The sequence below is a fragment of the Mus caroli genome, chromosome 3 (genome assembly GCF_900094665.2).
Source record: "Mus caroli chromosome 3, CAROLI_EIJ_v1.1, whole genome shotgun sequence".
Taxonomy (NCBI): Eukaryota; Metazoa; Chordata; class Mammalia; order Rodentia; family Muridae; genus Mus; species Mus caroli.
The window spans coordinates 150,904,742-150,925,181 of record NC_034572.1 but is presented as its reverse complement, the minus strand read 5'-3'; the positions used below and the strand labels follow the sequence as shown (position 1 = coordinate 150,925,181).

At 38.3% G+C, this 20,440-nt stretch overlaps 1 protein-coding gene across 3 annotated transcripts in view; it reads right to left on the bottom strand.

Moving 5' to 3' along the window:
- Positions 1-48: 48 nt before the first annotated feature.
- Lrrc40 (leucine rich repeat containing 40) overlaps positions 49-20,440 on the bottom strand; it is a 30,497-nt gene continuing 10,105 nt past the window's right edge. For all 3 annotated transcript variants that reach the window (XM_021157651.2, XM_029475028.1, XM_021157654.2), the window contains 11 exons: positions 18,653-18,776; positions 15,247-15,389; positions 14,133-14,305; positions 12,412-12,499; positions 12,249-12,294; positions 11,252-11,360; positions 8,285-8,392; positions 5,673-5,783; positions 4,419-4,496; positions 3,292-3,477; positions 49-1,013 (listed from right to left, as the gene is read on the bottom strand). In XM_021157651.2, the coding sequence (XP_021013310.1) occupies positions 908-1,013; positions 3,292-3,477; positions 4,419-4,496; positions 5,673-5,783; positions 8,285-8,392; positions 11,252-11,360; positions 12,249-12,294; positions 12,412-12,499; positions 14,133-14,305; positions 15,247-15,389; positions 18,653-18,776 (1,272 nt within the window). In that variant the 3' untranslated portion in view covers positions 49-907. The remainder of the gene's footprint in view (positions 1,014-3,291; positions 3,478-4,418; positions 4,497-5,672; positions 5,784-8,284; positions 8,393-11,251; positions 11,361-12,248; positions 12,295-12,411; positions 12,500-14,132; positions 14,306-15,246; positions 15,390-18,652; positions 18,777-20,440) is intronic.

Genomic DNA, 20,440 nt, shown 5'->3' with positions numbered 1-20,440 from the left:
TGACATGGTAAAAATATGTTTCTTTTTAAAACAAAAACACTGTACCAATACCTTAAAAATGTAACTTTTATTATGAACACGAAGCATGTATCTTTATTAGCACTGATTTTCCTAAGATAAACAACCTCAACCACCTATAAGTTCTCTACCTCCACCCTCCGCACGCTGACACATGCTTCTACTGAGCTGGCTACTTTTGACTCAATCACATGATGAACCAGGATGGCTGAAAAGCTGCATTTGATAATTTCAGTGTAAACAACAATGTTTATATTTGGATTTTTATTAAATCAAGCTTGGCTATATCTAACTCCTTTTTAGAAAATTACTGTAAAACTACCAGTCTAGTTTTAATCAGACTGTAAGGAGATTTCAGAATCAAGGTTGTAGAAATAATAAGATGTATCACGTTGGAATAAAGGACACTCAAAACATTAAAAAAAAAAATTTAAAGTCAAAACCAAAACCCTAAACATAAACATGACACTGACACTGACCAAGTCCTATCCTGGACAACGAAAAGTCTGATTTTCTTTTAAATGCCAAAAAATAATATTTAGTAAGAGTTTGCTGACTTTAAACCTTATATAGTCTTGCTCAGTTCATATAAGATAGAAAATGAAAAGATACTAGGGGGAACCCAGATTTACAAAGATGGTTGCTTTTTCATTATAAAAATCATATGAAAAGTTCTTGCAGTGTCATAAAGGAATGAATTTATAAAACATTTAAAATCTGTTGCAGTTGACATTATAAATGTTCACATCACTTCACAAGCTGTAGACATTTAGTAGGAATGACCATAGCCCAAACAGTGACTGTCGTGACACCTGGAACACAGGAGTCACTGGAGGCTGACTCTGTCCTATCCCGAGTGACCATGCCCAGAGTAAGAAGCCAGCTGTACTCAGGCAGGGATTCGATCTCTCAAATACTCCAGCACAGCAGCTGTGCCTTTCATTAATATGGCCGCTCGAGGAACTCGGAATGGATTTCCATCTAGCAGTAGTGTCCTAAACAGAAGAAACAGGAAAATCAAACATTTCCCATTAGTGATTTTCTTTTCATGAAATAAAACTATTGTTTGCAATTTTATAAATAAAATGTGTATTTTCTTATGTGTCTTTTAAAAGTCCAACTAAGCATGCAAACAGCTAGAATTATGACAATGTCCAACAGCACAGGCTATCACATGAAAGTCACAATATGGTGTTTATAGTCTCTGACTCTGTTGGTTTTGTTTAAAAAGACTTATGGTTTAGGTATCATTAATATTTCTAATTTAAAGAGAAATACAATTCTGGAGAGACAAAAGCCCATTCAAAATAAACAGCTGCTTAATGGTGGCACTGTGATTTGAGTCTCCTCTCGATTTGGTACAAGCACACACTAGGTAATAGAATAGATTTAAGTAAGCAAGAGAGTGAACAAACTGACGTGGATGCCAAGAACACTGAAGTCACAGCTCACTCCACACCCCACAAGGTTCTTTCTTTTTATCTTTTTTCTGTTTATAGGTTTTTTATTTTATTTTTCATTAATTATTTATTTACATTTCAAATGTCTCCCTTCATGATCCCCCTCCCCCTGCCCTTCGCCTCTAAGAGGGTGCTCCTCCACCCACCCACTCACCCATCTAGCATCCCCCTTCTTGACATCAAGCTTCCATAGGACCAAGTACATCTCCACCCCCCCTTTACTGATGCCAGATAAGGCAATCCTCTCCTACATATGTACTGAGGAGTGCAGACTGGCCCATGTACACTCTTTGATTGGTGGTTTAGTTCCTGGGAGCTCTGGGGGGTCTGGTTAGCTAATACTGTTGTTCTTCCTATGGGGCTGCAAACCCCTTTAGCTTCTTCAGTCCTTCCCCAAACTCTTCCATTGGCATTTCCATGCTCAGTCTAAAGGTTGGCTGTAAGTATCTGCACCAGAAGGGCCTTTCACATATGTCCGCCCTCCCATATTTGGAAATAAGACAATTACAATTTACAAGTTAAGGGCTGGTTCTTTTGTTTTTAATGGGATTAGTGAAATATCTTCAATCAAAAGACTTTAATAATCTAAATTTTTATGTAAAAAAAATTAAAAGGCTCACACAACATTATAAAGGTTCACCTACAATTCTTCAACTATTTCCATGTTACTTGGGAACTCTTTTTTTTTTTTTTTTTTTTTGGTTTTTCAAGACAGGGTTTCTCTGTGTAGCCCTGGCTGTCCTGGAACTCACTTTGTAGACCAGGCTGGCCTCAAACTNAGAAATCTGCCTGCCTCTGCCTCCCTAGTGCTGGGACCAAAGGCGTGCGTCACCACGCCCAGCACTTGGAAACTCTTATACACTTAATTTTCTTAGCTTCTAGAAAAAAAAAAGAATTGCAGTTGACTCTCACTACTGTACTCTGTTATCTGTTAATCTACCCACTCCAAATCTGTCTGTAATCCCAAATCACTGGATTTGCAGGTTATGCTGAGAATAGGAAAAAATTGATGTCTTTTAAGACTTCATTCCTGTGAAGTCTGATAGAGCATCTGGAATCACACTGCAACCAGGCGTCCTTCCTACGGCCTACTCAGTGCATAGTTAACAAGTATTTGTACTTTTTGTTTATCATTTCACTGTTCAAAATGGATCCAAAGAGCCAGGGATAAAATTTTACAACTATAACCCCACTAAGGCAAACAGCCAAAAAATAACATGCTGCTTTCAAGAATCAAGCATCTTCCAGCTGAGCTCTCTAGCCCTCGCCCTCCTCCTATTGTTTAACCAGCCCTTAATGAGGTGCTTAGAATGACTGAAGCTTTAACACAACTAATTTCTGAATTAATAAAAGAAGTAGAATAGATGGGTCAGAAAGAAGAGTAGCAGTAATTCTGTGTGAAGAAGAGGAAGGTTTCACAGGGGATACTAAGATGGTTACTACTGAGAGCAGGATAAGGGCTGAGGGAGAAGCAAGACCATCAGGACTGGGTTTCCAAAGTTGGTGCCCTGTAGTGTGACCTCAGAAATCCCCCTCCCCAGTGCAATTCTGGATAAGCATATAAAGAGAATAATACTAAGAGAAATGGTGTTTATGCATACATAATGATATATATATGCCATATATATATATATATATATATATATATATATATATATATATATGCCAGAAAACATCTGGTGAAATTTAAAAAGAAAAATGAGGTGTTTGCTTAACTATTATTGTTAGAAGGTATTAAGTCTGTTATTTCAATTTCCTATAAGAAAAAAAGCAATCAACAAATCAATTGGAAACCCCCCAGTAAAGAAGTTACCGTAGCTGCACACAGTTCCCAAGCTCTGGGGGAATCTGCAAAAGGTCATTGTTTTGAAGGTCTAAAGTATTCAGATTTTCCATCAGCTTCATCTTCTGAGGGTCCAGAGAGCCAACCTGATTGTTGCTGATCAGAACCGCTTCCAGTGTGGAGATTCGATACAGAACTTCAGGAAACACTTTGAACCTGTTACAATGTGAACACAACAACTCCATGTAATGGGCAAGAGTCACATCACCCTTAAAAATGGATGACTCTGTTTAAGTGTGCTTTAAGTTCTATATTCAAAATTTCCTTTTTTTTCAAAAACAATTTTTTATTAGGTATTTTCTTCATTTACATTTCAAATGCTATCCTGAAAGTCCCCTATACCCTACCCCGGCCCTGCTCCCCAACCGACCCACTCCTGCTTCCTGGCCCTGGCATTCCCCTGTACTGGGGTATATGATCTTTGCTAGACCAAGGGCCTCTCCTCCCATTAATGGGTGACTAGGCCATCCTCTGCTACATATGCAACCTGAGACACAGCTCTGGGGGGTCCTGGTTATGTCATATTGTTGTTCCTCCTATAGGGTTGCAGACCCCTTCAGCTCCTTGGGTACTTTCTTTAGCTCCTCCATTAGAGACTGATTTTGGAACACATACTCATCAGACATAGAAGATACTATCAAACGAGCAAAAGCTGAGGCAAAGCTCCTCACTGATGGACAACATATCTTGGGGTGTCTACAGGCCACCCTCAGGAAGTTACTCTTTCTTGATCTAATTTTGTTTAGGCTTCCAGAACAAGGGCATTTTGCATTCTTTCAAGATTCCTGACTATCACAGACACAGGCTTCATTGTCCAAACCAACCCATCAGATGCCAAAGACAGGTGTGCCTGGCTAACATCTGTTTACCTCAAGGCACCTCTTTCCACTACAACAATCATAATTAGTCAGATGTTTATCTTTCTTCTAGACTATGGGTTTCTTCAGCGGTAAAACAAACAAATCAGCTAAGCACCAATCATGAGATTTCTAAGCAACATTACATTCAAGTAGAATCTAAATGAAAATAAAATCTGCTAGTAAAATATGGTAAAAATAAAGGCTTCTGATCTATCTGGCTCCCAGATGTTTCCTTACCTGTTAAAGGAAAGATTGATCGTTTGTAGTTTTGTCAGTGATGACATCTCTTCAGGCAAAGAACTTAAAAAATTATTCCTAAGTTGAAAATCAAAGCACAATGTTTAAAGCTTGAAAACCTTTACTAGTTTAAATCCCAGAAAGAATAAAAAGCACATAAATATGTTTGTCAATTCTTATTAGCCTGATCTCCTTAGGATGACCCTAGGAAGTGGGATTGGTAGTAGTTAATGACACAAGTCTCCTGCAGCCTTTTGTTTCTATGCACAATGATTGACTGTACACACTCTATTGCACAGTGACTGTCTGTGCACTCTATGTTGCACAATGACTGGCTGTGTATGCTATGTTGCACAACAGCTGTTCACGCTATGCTGCAGAGCTCACACCTGTCCTACTCTTTTTCTTCAGTCTTTCTGCTGTGAGACATGAAAGCAGATTTAATTCTATTAGAGATTTAAGGGACAGTTACACAAAGAGACAAAGCTTGGGGCAAAAAGGAAACAGCAGCCGTGGGGACCTCTCTTCCTTTTGTTCCATCAGCTTTATGCTCTGCTACCCCAGAGAAGTAAAAGCTCCATAACTAGGGCAGGCACACCCTCCTGCCTCAACTGTACTTTATGCCAACTAAAAGTACTCTAGCTAACAACAGGAAGCACTACCAAAAATGCAGGCACTAAAAACAGAGTTTACAAGTACAATGTTAATGCTGTGGGCCTGGGATGCACGGTATCACCCTGTAGGAACAATAGCTGTAGCTCCTAGAAATATCTGTAGATGCTAGCTTCCTACTGAATTTGTTTAAATCTAGCTTGCTATGATTTCCAAACAGCATAGGTAGGTTCTCACTCTCTCTGCTCCAGGCAGGGCTCTTCTGCTTGACCTGTCTACTGTCCTGGTTGGGCCTGGTGCAACCCACGGCTGCTCAGAGGGTGGACGTGCTGCTTCGTCACTATCTATTTCAGCAACAAACAAGAGGAAGGAGACAGTTTCCATGCACGAACTGTCCATTTACTTAGGATCTAAAGAATATAATACTGATTAAAAATATTTTAGATAATTTTATCTCATCACTTAAGTTATAAGCTACTTACAATTGACAGTTAAAATGCCTAAATAACTTAATTTTACATTTCCCCTAATATACTTAATACACTAAAGACCAAATTCCATACTCACCAAGAAAATACAACATAAAAACTCAAAAGATGAATCATAACATTTACGATGTCAAGTGACAGAATTATCAAGTACCTTAAATCTAAAAATGTCAATTTCTGAAGCAAGCATAACTCGTGGGATATAAATGAAAGCTTGTTAAAACTGAGGTTGATATCCAACACCATTTCCTTCAGCTCAACAATCCTGAAACAAAAACAATTTTAAATATCAGCACTTACTCAAAACTGAACCCATAATAAGAGGAAGAACAGTGCCCTTCTGCTCGCCATAGCTCCCAGGACCTTACTTCCTCACAGAAACTTCAGAAACTGGCTGTGCAAAGGCTAAACGGCTTAAAAACCACCTTACTATGACTTACCAAGGCTTCATTCACTCTGACAATGGATGGATACTGAAGTTTAATTTAAAAATTCACTTATTATACATTTAACCAAATCATGACACAAAAGAGAAAAATCAGACCTAGGTGGCTTCTATAGCATTTTATTTTGGCAGTGAACTAAATTCATGAAGTGTTTTGTTAGACACTGATATCACAGTGTTTTAGACAGCATAATGGAGAGATAGCTAAGATGTTAAGAGTACTGGCTACTCTTTAGAGGACCCACTTTTGATTCCCAGTACCCACGTGGCATCTCACAGTCAACTGTGAATCCAGTTTCAGAGGCTCCCATACTCCTCTGTCCTCCACAAGCATCAGACATTTAAATGATTCACTGATGCAGACAAAACATCCATACACAGAAAGTAACTTTTTAATTTGACCTATTCATTTTTTTTAATATTTATTATCTGAATTAGCATTAAATATAATCATGGTTAAAACAATATCTGAAAACAGTTTCTAAGTCTGGCAAGTGCCACCCCTAAACAGTGGAGGTCCAAGTGTAAGGATTGAACATCTCTAATAAGCCTAACCAAGTTTAGACATTTTAATTACGTGACTGATATAATCCACCACATAACAAACTTTTTTTTCTTTTTAATCTACCACATTACTAAAGAGAAAGAAAGAGAAGACCATCACAGCTGGTGATGCAGGTGCAGGGAGGAGGTGAGCTTCAATGAGTAACTGACAATCTTTAAAAATGTTATTGGGTATATATGTACTAAGGGTCATATCCCTCAACACAGTAGTTTTTCTGGAAATTTGGCTTAAAGAAACAGTATGTTTTTTTAACTGCTATAAGGAAGGACCCTACTTACTTATACACAGCTAAGATAGATTTTAAAAATATTACTTATGAAGTTGGGAAATACAAAAAGAATCCAATAGGTAAATACATATGGTAAATAAAGCATTCAAGATACAAATTACACATAAAATTCCAAACAGCTTAAGATAAAATGTCATTAACATATATATCAGTGATAAGACTGCATGCAACATCCTTCCATTTCATCCAGACCTTTATGAATACTCATTATGAATTATAAGTTTTGGATGTTAAGAAAAAGAGCATGCTTAGAAATACTCTAGAGCAAGGCGATCTGTGCTGTGTTCTTTGACTTTATAAGTTGCTGTTGAGAAACACCAAGCATCCCTGGTAAGAGAATTGCACACTGTGTAAGAATGAGACTGTAGAATAAGGCAGTAAGTACAGCCTACGTACGCAGGAGCTTCCCCTGGAGCTCTACATCTTGACTCCATTAGTTGGCATGACCCAGGTCTGCCCAAACAAACCATGTACATCTGGGATCAAATCAGATATCTTTCTAGCCCTTCAACAACAGGAACAAAAAGATGGACAGCTCTGCTTTTTATAACAGGCTATCTTGCTTCAAGACCTACGTCCCAAGTGTTCTCTGTAAATGTGACACATTTTATAGTTTGCCCTTTTAAACATTTGAAAATCTGGGCAGTTCCATGAAGCAATTCTTACACTTTTTTTTTCTTTTGATATAGCAGTCTTTACTACTTCATCAGTTCCCTTGTGCTTTGTCATTTTCTATCTGCTTTCATTAGGTGTCCATGTATCGTGCCTACTAAGACATGAGTATGATGTCATAGGCGAGAAAGCTAAGAGCAGCTTGTCACAGACAAACAGCACACTCAGCTATACTGCTGCGATTCCTCAGCAGGACACGTCCTGTCCTGTAGTCTGTGTATAGTGAGAGGTCATTCGTTTGTCAGCATCATTTGGGTGCAGACAGTTAACAAACTCTGTTGAAGTTCAACAATATACTAGTTTTCTCCTTTAACTGGAAGATTTTGTTAATTAATGCCAACAATGACATACTGAACAGAGGAAAGTACAACATAAATAGCAACTAGTGGCTAGAGTGGAAGGTCCTCTGCCTAGAAGATGACACTAGCAGTTCATATATTTGGCTTTAGTTCTAAAGGAGAAAAATCAATCACTCAAGTTTCTCTAGCCTGAGCCTGCAAGTGAAACCACTCTTATCCACTGTGGGTCTGGTACTTGGGTGGCTGCTCAATACTCTCCCTGCCATACTGCATTATACAAGACGAATAATTTTAGAGTTAATAATTCTAACACCCACTTCCCAAGTTCACAACGTAAGGTTGGAAGTTTTAAGATCCTGTACATCTCTCAGAACAGTAGAACCACAGTGTGCAGCACTCTCTCACATGAATAGTTCAGGAAACTAACATTCATTTGCCAAGACACAATAGACAAACAGAGAGCCCAGCTCAACGGTGGATCACTGGCCAATCCTACCTTTGTGGAATCTCACACAGCTGGTTTTTGCTGAAGTTGATGGAAGTAACGAGGGTGGTTTTTGTGGCATCAAATAGGTCATCAGGAATCAAGGTTGCTTGCTTATCACTAAAAGTGGTTCAAAAATAAAAGCATTCTCAACATTCCAAAAAGATGTAATCACCATTCCCCACATCTGAAGGCTTTTACAGATTTTACCAAAAAGTTCAAGGTAGCTGATAAAGTTTTGTGAGGGCAGGATGCTCTGTTCATCCTCAGAAGCAGAAACAGAAACAGAAGCACTTGGGAAATCCAGAAACTCACAGAATGCATGGTCCACTTCTCTACCTGTGCTTGGAGCTTAATCTAATTTTATAACTAAGCTTTCCTTAAAATGTGTGCAATCTGTGAGCTTTGGTGACTGAAGACTGGCAGGTGTACCATTGCACTAAGTTAATGCGTGTAATCACCTACGCTACTTCTCGTCCTTCTATTATGTGGAGGAGATGCAGTTGGTGCTGCTACACTGTTGAGCTTTGTAGCTTGTCCTTACTTTGGGATTAGAATCTCAAGAGTAGTCTTTAATAGTTACTCCACTGGTTTTGCAAATGTAAACATATATAATAATGCCCTAAAGTTAGAGGATTACAGAACAGGTACAGGGGAATTCAAGGTGTTAGTGTGGCTAAGTGACTGCCACACACATTACAGGGTGGCAATAAGAGGTGAGAACAATGGCAATGGAGATCTTCACTGCTGAGAGGGTTCCTCCCAGCACATGGATGAGGAGTCACATGACCGTTCGTAGACTCTGCATAGTTATCTGCCTATAGTCTATATACCTACATCTCTCTGACACCATACAGAAAGGAGGATCAGCAAAAGTGTTGGCAGCATTACTTATCCTCACAGCAGCTGCTTCATGCATCACTACTGAAGCACCTGCAGGGTTATCCAGCTTCTTTCCCTAATATGATAGATAAACTTCCACAATACTTAGAGTCTTTAGTGCTTTCCCTTATTCTGTACACAGACATTGTCAGTGCTTTGGTGTTACTGTGTTCCCAGAATGCAGTGCAACTATGAGACATCTCAGTTCCATTCACAAACATAATCACTTCTCAAGCTGCCTGTTAGTCAAGTTTTCCATTAACTAAACAATAGTTTCTTATTTAACATATCCACCCTCAAACATGAAATGCTCTCTAAATGCTAGTTAGTGAATTTGAGAGCTTAAATACCAAACTCTCATTCATAATTATTATAATAAAATCTTACCATAAAAAGGTTAGCATTAATTCACCTACCTGTCTCTCTCATATTTTACAATTGATATTGCTCTGTGTCAAATATCCTTGATAGGGGAGACTAGGAAGGAAGAGAATGAAAGGACCACTACAGCCACCTGCCTCCTAGACACTATCCAGATAGATGGAGCACCACCTTATACCAAAGCCCACCTCATTCCCAAAAAAGGTATGTGTCCTTTAATAAAAACCACACAAAACATAGGGCTGAAGAGATGGCTAAGTAGTTAAAGGCACTGACTGCTCTTCCAGCAGACCCTAGACTGATTCCCAGGACCCACATGGTGGCTCACAACCTTCTATACCTCTAGTCCCAGAAGCTCTGACATCTCTTTTGGCCTCCTCAGGTACTAGACACATATGTGGTGCATAAACATATATGCAGGTAAAACATCCATGCACACAAAATAGAGTGTAAAAAAAAAAAAAAAAAAGGTCCAGAGCACACGTTCTTCCCAATCCGTAATTTCACTACGTTAGTCCAGTCTCTCCCTCCTTTCCATCTTCTACCTCCTTCCAACACCTCTCCTCAAACATCCAGATACTCAGGCACTCCACCTCCTTCCCATAATACCTTTCCCTGGATATTCAGGCACTTTACCTCTTTGACTCAAGTTCTCTTTTGAGCTCACTTTTAAATTCTGTGACCTGAGGAACCTGCAAAGGGGAAATCTGCTCCTATGACTGTCTTTTCCTTACTAGCTGTCCTTTCTCTGAAGAGCTCTTTCTCAAGTTCCCCATGGGCCTTGCAATACTGTGCAGATGGACTATGTATCTGTAGTTAGCAGCTTTAGAGTGACTGGCATGGACACTGCATCCTCAATGCCTTGCTGTTGAGGTAACCTTTTTTACTTGTAAGTATGTCTCTGTATTTACAATTGTTAATTCTGTATAGGCAGAGAGCTAAATGCTGGCAGGATTTTGGCATGTCATTTCTATGGCCATCACTGGGTTTTCTATTTCGTAAATATTCATCCTTCACCTGCCTAAAGGCAATCTAGTGAAGTATCTGAGGTTGTCATGCTGCTAATTGGTTGTAATAAATATACAACAGCCAATAGCTAAGGCAGGAAGTACTAGGGTGGAATTTCCTGGCAAATGAGGTCATAAGGAGAAGAGGCAGGAGATTCAGAGAACAGACAATGGGAAAGACAGACCAGAGCAGAGAAGTACAGAGTTAGCCATGTAGTGGGTTGAAGGCTAGTTGGTAGGTTAAGTTAGATGAGCTAGCTGGAATATTGCCCAAGCAAAAGGCCTAAGCTTCAAACTTTTTATTAGCAGTCTCTGTCTCATTATACTGCTGGAAGGTCCAAGAAAGTCCCTCCATACTATGCAAGTGGACAGTGTGATGGTTTGAATGAGACTAGCCTCCACAAAGTCATATATTTGAATACTTGGTCCATAGTTGGTGGAACTGTTTGGGGAAGGATTAGGAGGTGTGACCTTGTTGAAAAAAGTATGTTACTGGGGGGTGTGCTTTGAGGTTTCATAAGCCCACACCATTCCAGTTAGCTGAACAGCATTATGCCTGACTGCCTGCTGGCATGCTCCCTGCCATGATGGTTATGGGCTTACTCTCTACAACCATGAATGTAACTGTCAGCCCCAAGTTAAATGCTCTGTTTTAAAAACGTGCTGCTTGATCACAGCAACAGAACAACAACTAAAAGACACTACATACCTATAATCTAGCAGCTTTAGTGTGGCTATAGCATGGATATTGACTCTGGCTTCACTTGGTAGTGTCATGGCAGTCTCAGGAACAGAATCATTTTGATTGGTTCTATCATCTGGAAAAGAAAAGTTAGATAAAGTGAATATTAAAATTACACAGCTATCTTTAAATTTGTAATGATATATAAAAGTATTCATGATTTCTAGATAGTACTGATAATACCCAGTCATATATTTTATTCCCAATAATAGAGACATCATTTAAGAAACAGTAATCAGCCAGGCAGTGGTGGCACATGCCTTTAATCCCAGCACTTGGGAGGTAGAGGCAGGTGGATTTCTGAGTTCAAGGCCAGCCTGGCCTACAGAGTGAGTTCTGGGACAGCCAGGGCTATACAGAGAAACCCTGTCTCAAAAAACCAACCAAACAAACAAACAAAAAAGAAACATAGTAAAGTCCTATGATATGGCATATGTGCACATACATACAAGTAGGCAGAACACCCATATACATGAAATAAAAAAAGAAAAGAAAAATATTAAACTTTGTGTTGATACTTCATAACTGGTAGATTTCAACACAAATCTAAAGGACTGAGGCATAGCATCCACAATCATGAATTCAAGAACTTTAAAAAAAAAAAGGTTCTTTTTTTTGTTGTTGTTTTATGTATTTGAGTATTTTGCCTGCATGAATGCATGTGAACCATGTGCCTGCCTGGTGCCTACAGAGATCAGAAGAGAGCACTGGTTCCCCTAGTGAGCTGCCATGTAGGTGCTGGGAAACAAATCTGGTCTTCTATAAGAGCAGCAAGTGCTCTTAATCGCTGAACCATCTCTCCAGCACTTTTATAAGTGATAGTCTGCAGGAATATAGAATTGGAACCATGAATGCCAAGCACTCTACCTCTAATAAGCATATCAAAAGAACACTTAAATTGATGTCCTTTTAACATCACCACTTTTCATATATTCCTTCAAAATACAGAAGGCAACAGTAGTACCTTTGATCTTGCTGCGCAGGTATTTTAGAACTTCTTGAGTTCCTTTCTAAAAGAGTGGAGACAGAACACATTATTAGCAAGGCACACTTGGAAGTTTTGTGCATCAGCATACATATCTGAATTTTAATTTAAAAATAAGTTGCTAAATCCTAATAGTACGTACAGCTATAATTTCTCTTCGAATGGTTCTTAGAGGATTTCCTTCTAGTGCCAGGAATTTCAAATGAAGATTTCCCAATGAGCAGGGCAGACTACAGAACAGATTTCAAGGAAACATTACATGTAAGTCTAATTAAATCAAAGGCATGACTATAAAGTAACAAATGAAAACAACATATCCTGTAATAATCTCAAGAGGCATGAATGCCCCTAAAATCTTTTCCTTTTAATGCTAACACACAGAAAGATGGCCAGATACATTCCCAAGCTCACACCACAGCTGTTAAAGAACATGCACTACAAAGCATCTGCTCTATCTGCCTAGTGCTCATTCTGAAACAGTAAAACCAACAGCCATGAGTAATCTGCAGCCCAGTGACACATAAGACTTCACCCAATTACAGAAGGGGATCTCCAAAAACTAGAACAAATTCCAAGCTCTCACTGTATAAGATTCTAATTCAGTGATGTCTCACCATCGGGTTTGTTGTTTTTTTGTTTTTCCTTCACTGCTTTTTAAGTGATCTCAAACCCACCTAGGAAACAGCTACCCACACCCATTGGAAAATAACATGGAGTTTCAGGCATGAAGACTGGTGTTCTCCTGACAAGTGGCTCCAGCAGCAATGAGGAGCCTTCACAGGGAAGTCAGGAGGACACAAACTGCTACAACAGCTGAAAACTGCTTTTTCCACAAAGCTCAAAGACTCATGTGTGCCCTTACTTTATAAACCCAAAAGTCTCATCTCTGTAGGCAAATCATTTCTTAGCACTGTGTTCTGTAGCTTTCACCATTCTTTGCTTATCACTCTGCTCTGTCCAACTCTAACAGACAGCCAACAGCTACTAGAGACAACTTATCCTGGTTCACCTCCTCACTTCATCCCCTTCTCCCCATGGACACTGCAGTCACATCACACACTGTCAACAAATTGGACAAAGAAACATTTCTTAGTGACAATTATTATTGAGCTAAACTGACAGGTCATTTTTAAAGCCTGCCGCCCACAACCCCTTCCCACTCAAAGCACCATACTCATAGCCATCGAGTGGCTCTTTAATGGGCTTGCACTCAGGATAATGCCTTCATGGTATGCTAGTGGCTCTGAACTAATAAAAACTGACTATTTGGCCTAAATTCTTAGACTTCCCTACTTGGACGCTATTTCGAATTCCCAAAGCTATATGTGTGTTGTTTCCTCCTGACATATGGATCATATACACCAACTTTCACATGGAATTAAACATCGTGGTATATATATATATATCTCAGCTGTTAGAACTCAGAGGTCCGAGCATAAGTGTGCTGTTAGGTGTGTGTATATCAGGCACCTGCTAACTGACTAACTAATCTCAGTCCTATTTCAAGTTCTTTAATCATAAATCCTTTAGTCACCTGAGAACTTCATATTTCAATTCTATGTTCATTACCCAAGCCCAATAAATACCCATGAAGCACTTGCTTTGTCGCAGCATGGACAGTAAGTATCTGGAACTGGAGCCATGCACGGAAAAGACAAAAAGCAACCCTGAGGGGTTCTGAAATGTGACTACACATCTGCTTCCATTAATGTATTAGCTTGGCTGTCAAGGAAGAAAACTAATTCTTCGTATACAACATGAGTTCAATATATAATTAATAGATTTTTAAAAAGGACTTAGAAAACTAATTATAATTCAATGCAGAATAAACTCTAATTTCTACCATTTAATCTTTAAACATACCTACTAATATCATTGTTGCTCAGGTCAAGCCTTTCCAAAGACTGCAGGAGGGCCATTTCCTCAGGGACAGACCGCAGCTTGTTGCCCCTTAGGTCCAGGACAAGGATAGCCTGCAGGTGCTCAAGATGCTCTGCCCCTAACTTCTCGATCTGGTTTTCAGCTAGGTGTAATTCCTATGAAACCAGGTACAACATATTTCATTCAACTGTATACTAAACAATGAAAACAAGTGTGGATACTTTTAGTTTTAAATCACTGCAGCAAACAGAACAAGAACATTGTAATTATCATGTCATTTAGACATAACCTCTTGTAAAGCTACAATATGATTAAAGAATTTTTTCTGACAATCTCAAAATAATTGTTTAACCTTGCAGAAATAGTTTTACAAAACTAAGTCAGTAAAACAATTTAATTATACTTACAGAAGTAAAAGTATAAATCTAAACACAATACTGATGAAAAACTAGTTTCATAAGAAACCCATTCAAAACTGTTTTCAGGGTAACAAATACTACGGAATATTATCATTACATACACCAGCTTCTTAACAGAATCTATAACCAATAAAAACTTACCATAGTGAATGGAATTTCCCAGCATTTTAAAAAACTCACGGCCACAATTCTATTTAAAAAAAAAACAAAAACAAAAAAAACAAAAAACTTGCCATACCTCAAAAAAGAGCTAAAGCACATCAAACCTAGGAGGCAGTACTAATGCTACACCTCAAACCAAAAGATTAGCTTGGAAATGTGACTGCAGTCAGGTAATCCTGAGAAGTGGCAACCTAACAAGTCCCCGTGCCCCCAGCTGCTACAGGCCAGCCACAGTACAGGTCAGCAGAGCCTCTCACCTCACTATAATGCCCTTCTTTAGGGAAAAACTGCTCACTACACCAAGTACACAAAACCTACTGCTGAATGATTATTTCTTTTTATTACCAAGAAAACATTAGTACTCTTAGTAGTAGATGGAAGTTTTGAAAGATATCAACAGAGAAAAATACCATTCATAGATTATATCCAAAAGATTGGCTAGTTTTTAAAAACTTCAATTTCATTAAAAAAGTTTTAGAAATCATGCAGTGGTATAATTATTAACTAAATAGTACCTTTAGTTGCCTACAAGAAGGAAATTCAGGTAGAACACACAATTTATTCCTCCGCAAATAAAGCAATTCCAGTGATTCCATGCTACCCACATCAGGAGGCACAGTCTCCAGGAGATTGGCATCACAATCCAAATGCTTTAATCCTACAATATATATTCAGAGACAATTAGAAGATACTTTAATTTTTTTATTGTATAAAAAGACAGAATAATTTATTGGAGAATTAAATATAGAAAAATATCAAATCATAATAAACATATCACAAAGACTTCTTAATCTGTTCCGATGGATATGACAATCAAAAATATGCAAACATCCTTGAACTGAACAAATAAAAATTGACTTTTGTATTTAAATAAAGAGAAATGGTAATCAATAGTGAATAGTACAAGGCCATCTTTAAAATACAGTTACGAGCAAGGTTTTTAGGTACTTTGCTAAACTGCTCTGAAGTATATACACGGTATTTACTGTACAGCTCTCATTTACTCCTCTTTAAAAGAGCTTAGTGTAATTAAGGCATCTAAATATGGATGTTCTCTGTTGGATGAGTGAATGTGACAATGGCTTACATACACTATAACGCAAGCCTTGGGTTTGTGTGTACTCCTTCCCATTCATCCTATCCATCCATTTTGCCTCTTCTTTTCCTCCCTCTCTTCTTTTCTATGGGGAATTTTATGGGATGTGTACGTATATGCTTGCACATGGGTACATATGCTTGTGCGTGTGAAGGGAAGATGTTGCCGTTTGGTATCTTCTTCTATCTTTTCTACCTTATTTTTTGAAACAGGGTCCCTTAATGACCCAGGACCTTAATGATTAGGTTAGTGAGTGCTGAGACTTTACGTGTGTGCCAGGGATCCTCATACTTGTGTACCAGAATTTTACCAACTGAGCCATCTCCTAGTGCCAACATGCTTTCCTTAACACCTAAACTAATCTGCCCAGTAAAAGCAAACACTGTATCTCAACAATGCCTTCCACTCCAGGATCTTCATCTCCTGATAGTTCTTCTTCACTTGTTTAGTTTTGGAGACAGGGTGTCCTCTCCTCTATGAGGCCCAAGCTGGCCTCAGATCTAGATTCCCAAACCTCTTGCCTCATCCTCCTGACTGCTATTTTGTCTGATGTGTGCCTTTTCCAGAAAAATAAAACGGTCTAAATAAAGGTATTCTTTAAGGAGTTAACAAGCAATTTTCTACCTTAACCATATTACAGATTCTCCTATTTTAAGACTGAAAACATACTTCAAACATTTCATCCTCAACCCTCCAGTAAACTGGAATAAGGAATATGCATTTTGCAGCTTATTTTTCTAACTTCAATTCTTTCAATTTTAACATAATTGAAAACTGTACTGACATGCCACCTTCAGCTTCTATTCTTCTACTATGTAGAGAAGCTAGCCACATTTTTTTAAAAAAAATGTAGTACTAGTTTTAACTTCTAATAAGTTTATTTTTTAAGCTTAATATTCATTTATTTTATATTGAGTGTTCTACCTTCTCCAAAAATTTAGATAATACTTGCCTAGAATAATGAGGGGGAAAAAGGTGATGAACTGATCCACCCAAGTCTGTAAAATTCTATAAACAAAAGCTCATTGTAGGAGCTGGCTAGATACCTAATAGGTAAAGGCACTGACAGACTGCTCTTTCAGAAGATCCAGCACCCACATAATGACTAGTGATGTACAACCACCCACAATTCCAGTTCCAGGGGATCTCTCTTCTGACCTCTGCAAACGAGATGCGCATAAATGCATGCATGCAAAACACACATACATATAAAATAAATAAAATTTAAAGAAAAAGGCTATTGTAAACTCTGGGGTCAAATCAGGAGCACTGGCTGAGGAACAAAGCAGTGGACTATGTGTTCTGGGGGAGGGGTGGGGAGATAAACACTTAGTTCTAAATTTGATTTCTAATTCCCATAATTATCAATCTTTAAAGTGGGGGGAAAATGCATCACTGTCCCATTTACCTCACAGAACCACTGTTAGTAATACATCGGCAAACTCTCAAGAGAAAGCATTCTGGTTACTTAGCATCACACAAATGTAAAATCCTAGGCTCTGCTCAACAGTAACATATAACTAGCAAATACTGTATGTGAAGTAGAGGGAAGACACTGCAGCATGGCTAAGAACAGAGACTCACACAGTCAAGGAGTCATCAGGCTGCTGTGTGAGTTCAGATGCCCTCTGCTGTTTGAGCATGCTCCAGTTGGGAAAAACAAAAGCCAACCAAACAAACAAAACCATGCTTCTGGTTGATTCAACAGTACCACCCGTCTAGCACATACAAGGTTCTAAGTTTGATCTTGGCAGAAAAGAAAGGAAGAAGGGCGATGTTCCATACGTTGTTCTGATTTTATATTATGTTAGTTAAGGTATGTGACATTGAAAATGAAAAGTCAAGGCCTGCCCAAAATAATTTCATTTAAATCAGAGTTAAAGTAAAAATCACAAATTTACAATTTAATTGAAATTTATCTACAATCAATTGTAGAAAAATCACATCTATGACTTCTAAAACTATGAACAGGAGTTAGGCATGACAACTCAAATGTGTAACCCCAGCACTAGGCAGGTAGAAGCAGGAAGACCAAAGCCATCTTCAACTACATAGCAAGTCTGAGGGCAGCCTGAGTGATAGGAGACAGCATAGTTCAAAACTTTTAATTTCTTAGTATATAATTTTAATGTAACTTATATTTTTACAAGAAAAATATCATATATTACTAACCAAAAAAGACTAGCAATGGTAAACAGTATACAGTGGGTAGTAGTGTAGTCATGAACCCAGAAATACTAACCATGTTTTCTGCCTTTAAACAAGAACAAAATAATGTTTTTCGTTCTAAATTAAGAGCTTTGAGATAGTCATGACTACAAATACAGAAGCGCTAGAATGCTTCTACCTGTATGTGGTCCCTTAAGTGTTACCTCTGTAAACGATGAACCACTACCGTTTACTATTTCATTATTTTAAAAAAAAGAATTAACAATCTGAGCACTCAGACAGAACAGGACTCTCACTAGACATCATTCCTTCCAAGCCAAGGGAAGCAACAGCTGAATCCCTATGCATCACAGGTGGAGTCAGCTGAAGACAGGATGAAGCAGAGTCTTCATCAAGTTCCTGTATGTTCTTTCTGGTACTCACCAGTTACAATTTCATTTTGTTATAAGCTACATGTCTTTTGATAATCATTCTTTAGGCAGACCCTAGATACAATTGTCTGGAGAACAATCTTACTAAGTAGCATTTGAATTTACAATAATTAAAAAAAAAAAGAACAACATACTTTCTTTCTCTATAATTATCTTAACAATTGTTTTTCCAAAAGAAAGTTGCATTAACCTCGAATTCATACAGAATTTACTATGGCAATTTACTTTTCATTCTGCTTATTTCTGCTGGCAAATCCTTCAGCTGGTTACTGGAAAGATTGAGTCGCAGCAGACTGGACAGCAAAGCAAAATCAGCAGGCACAGTTGCAAGACGATTGCTTGAAAGATCCTTTAAAAAAAAAAAGGACAGAATGAATCTGTAAGTGAGGAAATAACAGTAAACAGATACCCATGAAAGGAATTTCAGAGTTATGAGAAAATCAGACAGACCAGGATTCACTCCTCTTCAACACCTGCAGGTCCATTATCTGTCCATCAAAGTCATGGGCAGGAATTAAAATCAGCTCCTACTCTGAAAGTATTTTACATGATGGTGTTTTCTAATCTCAAGTAATACCTCTGCAGTAGAGCATGTGATTCAAAAGGAGATAAAAGAATTCTGGAGATTAAAGAGTTAAGTGGGAATAGAGCAGAGAGATGGAAAACCAAAGAGTGAGTGAGTGAGTGAGTGAGTGAGTGAGTGAGTGTGTGTGTATGCTTTTTTTGGGTGGGTGTTGGTAGACAATTCTAGGATGTATGAAAGTCCTTATAAAAATCCTTGTAAGCTAGGTTAAAAAAAAAAAATATATATATATATATATATATAGGATGTATGAAAGTCCTTATAAAAATCCTTGTAAGCTAGGTTAAAATATATATATATATATATATTATATATATATAAAATTAAAGAGGCTGGAGAGATGGCTCAGTGGTTACGAGTTCATATTCCTCTTGCAGAGGACCTGAGTTTGGTTCCCAGTACCCATGTCAGGCAGTTAGTGCACCATCCCCTAGGACAATAAATCCGGGGGCTCCAAATGCCGTCATCTGGCCTCTACCATGGGTACCCATACTTACATGCACATACTCGTGTAAAAATTAAAGAAAAAGGGAGTTCTAGCACAGCTGCCGTTCATTGGTAGACAGGGCTGCTTCCAGAAGACATGGGTCATTAAACAAAACTCTTTGTGTCAGGCATAGCTTACCTCCCTATGAGGTATTGGTCAGGGAGCTTCCAAAGGCCCCCAAAGCAACAAAAGCTATTTCCATTACTTTTGGCTGTCGACCATAACTAGATGATAAGACCCTATTGTTGAAGACACCACATACTTTGGTTGCAGGGCAAAGATAATCTGGAATTGAATAGGAAGCTTCCTCCATGCTGGCTAGCTTTCAGAATGCCAGAACTTGCAGCCACTGGGGGAAAAAAGATACAATGAGCTTAATACTGCATGCTGCGATACTATCGGCTAAGCAAAATGTACTTACAGTAGTGGCTTGGCTGTCATGAGAATGACAACAGCTTTACCCTTGGATATGAGGAATATCCCATGGAAGAGAATTCATTCTGGCATTCTAAAGCCTCTGGGGCTAAGGTGGAGGAATTTACTACTGTGGTTTTGCTAAGTGGACATGCTGATAAACTGCCTTCTAAATATTTATAATCAGAGCTAATCAATCTTGTCTAGAAAAGCCTCTCACAGTTGACAGCAGTTACTAATCAAACACAACTGGTCAAAATGCTGAGAAAAATTAGTGTTTAGGCCTGGTGCTGGCGGTATATGCCTTTAATCCCAGCACTCAAGAGGCAGAGGCAGGCAGATCTTTATGAGTTCAAAGCCAGCCTAGTCTAGTCTACAAAGCAAGTTCCAGGACAGCCAGGGAGACACAAAAAGAAACCCTGTCTCAAAAAAAAAAAAAAAAAAAAAAAAAAAAAAAAAAAAAAAAAAAAAAAAAAAAAAAAAAAAAAAAAATAATAATTTTTAAAACTTAGTTCTAAATCCTGAATGA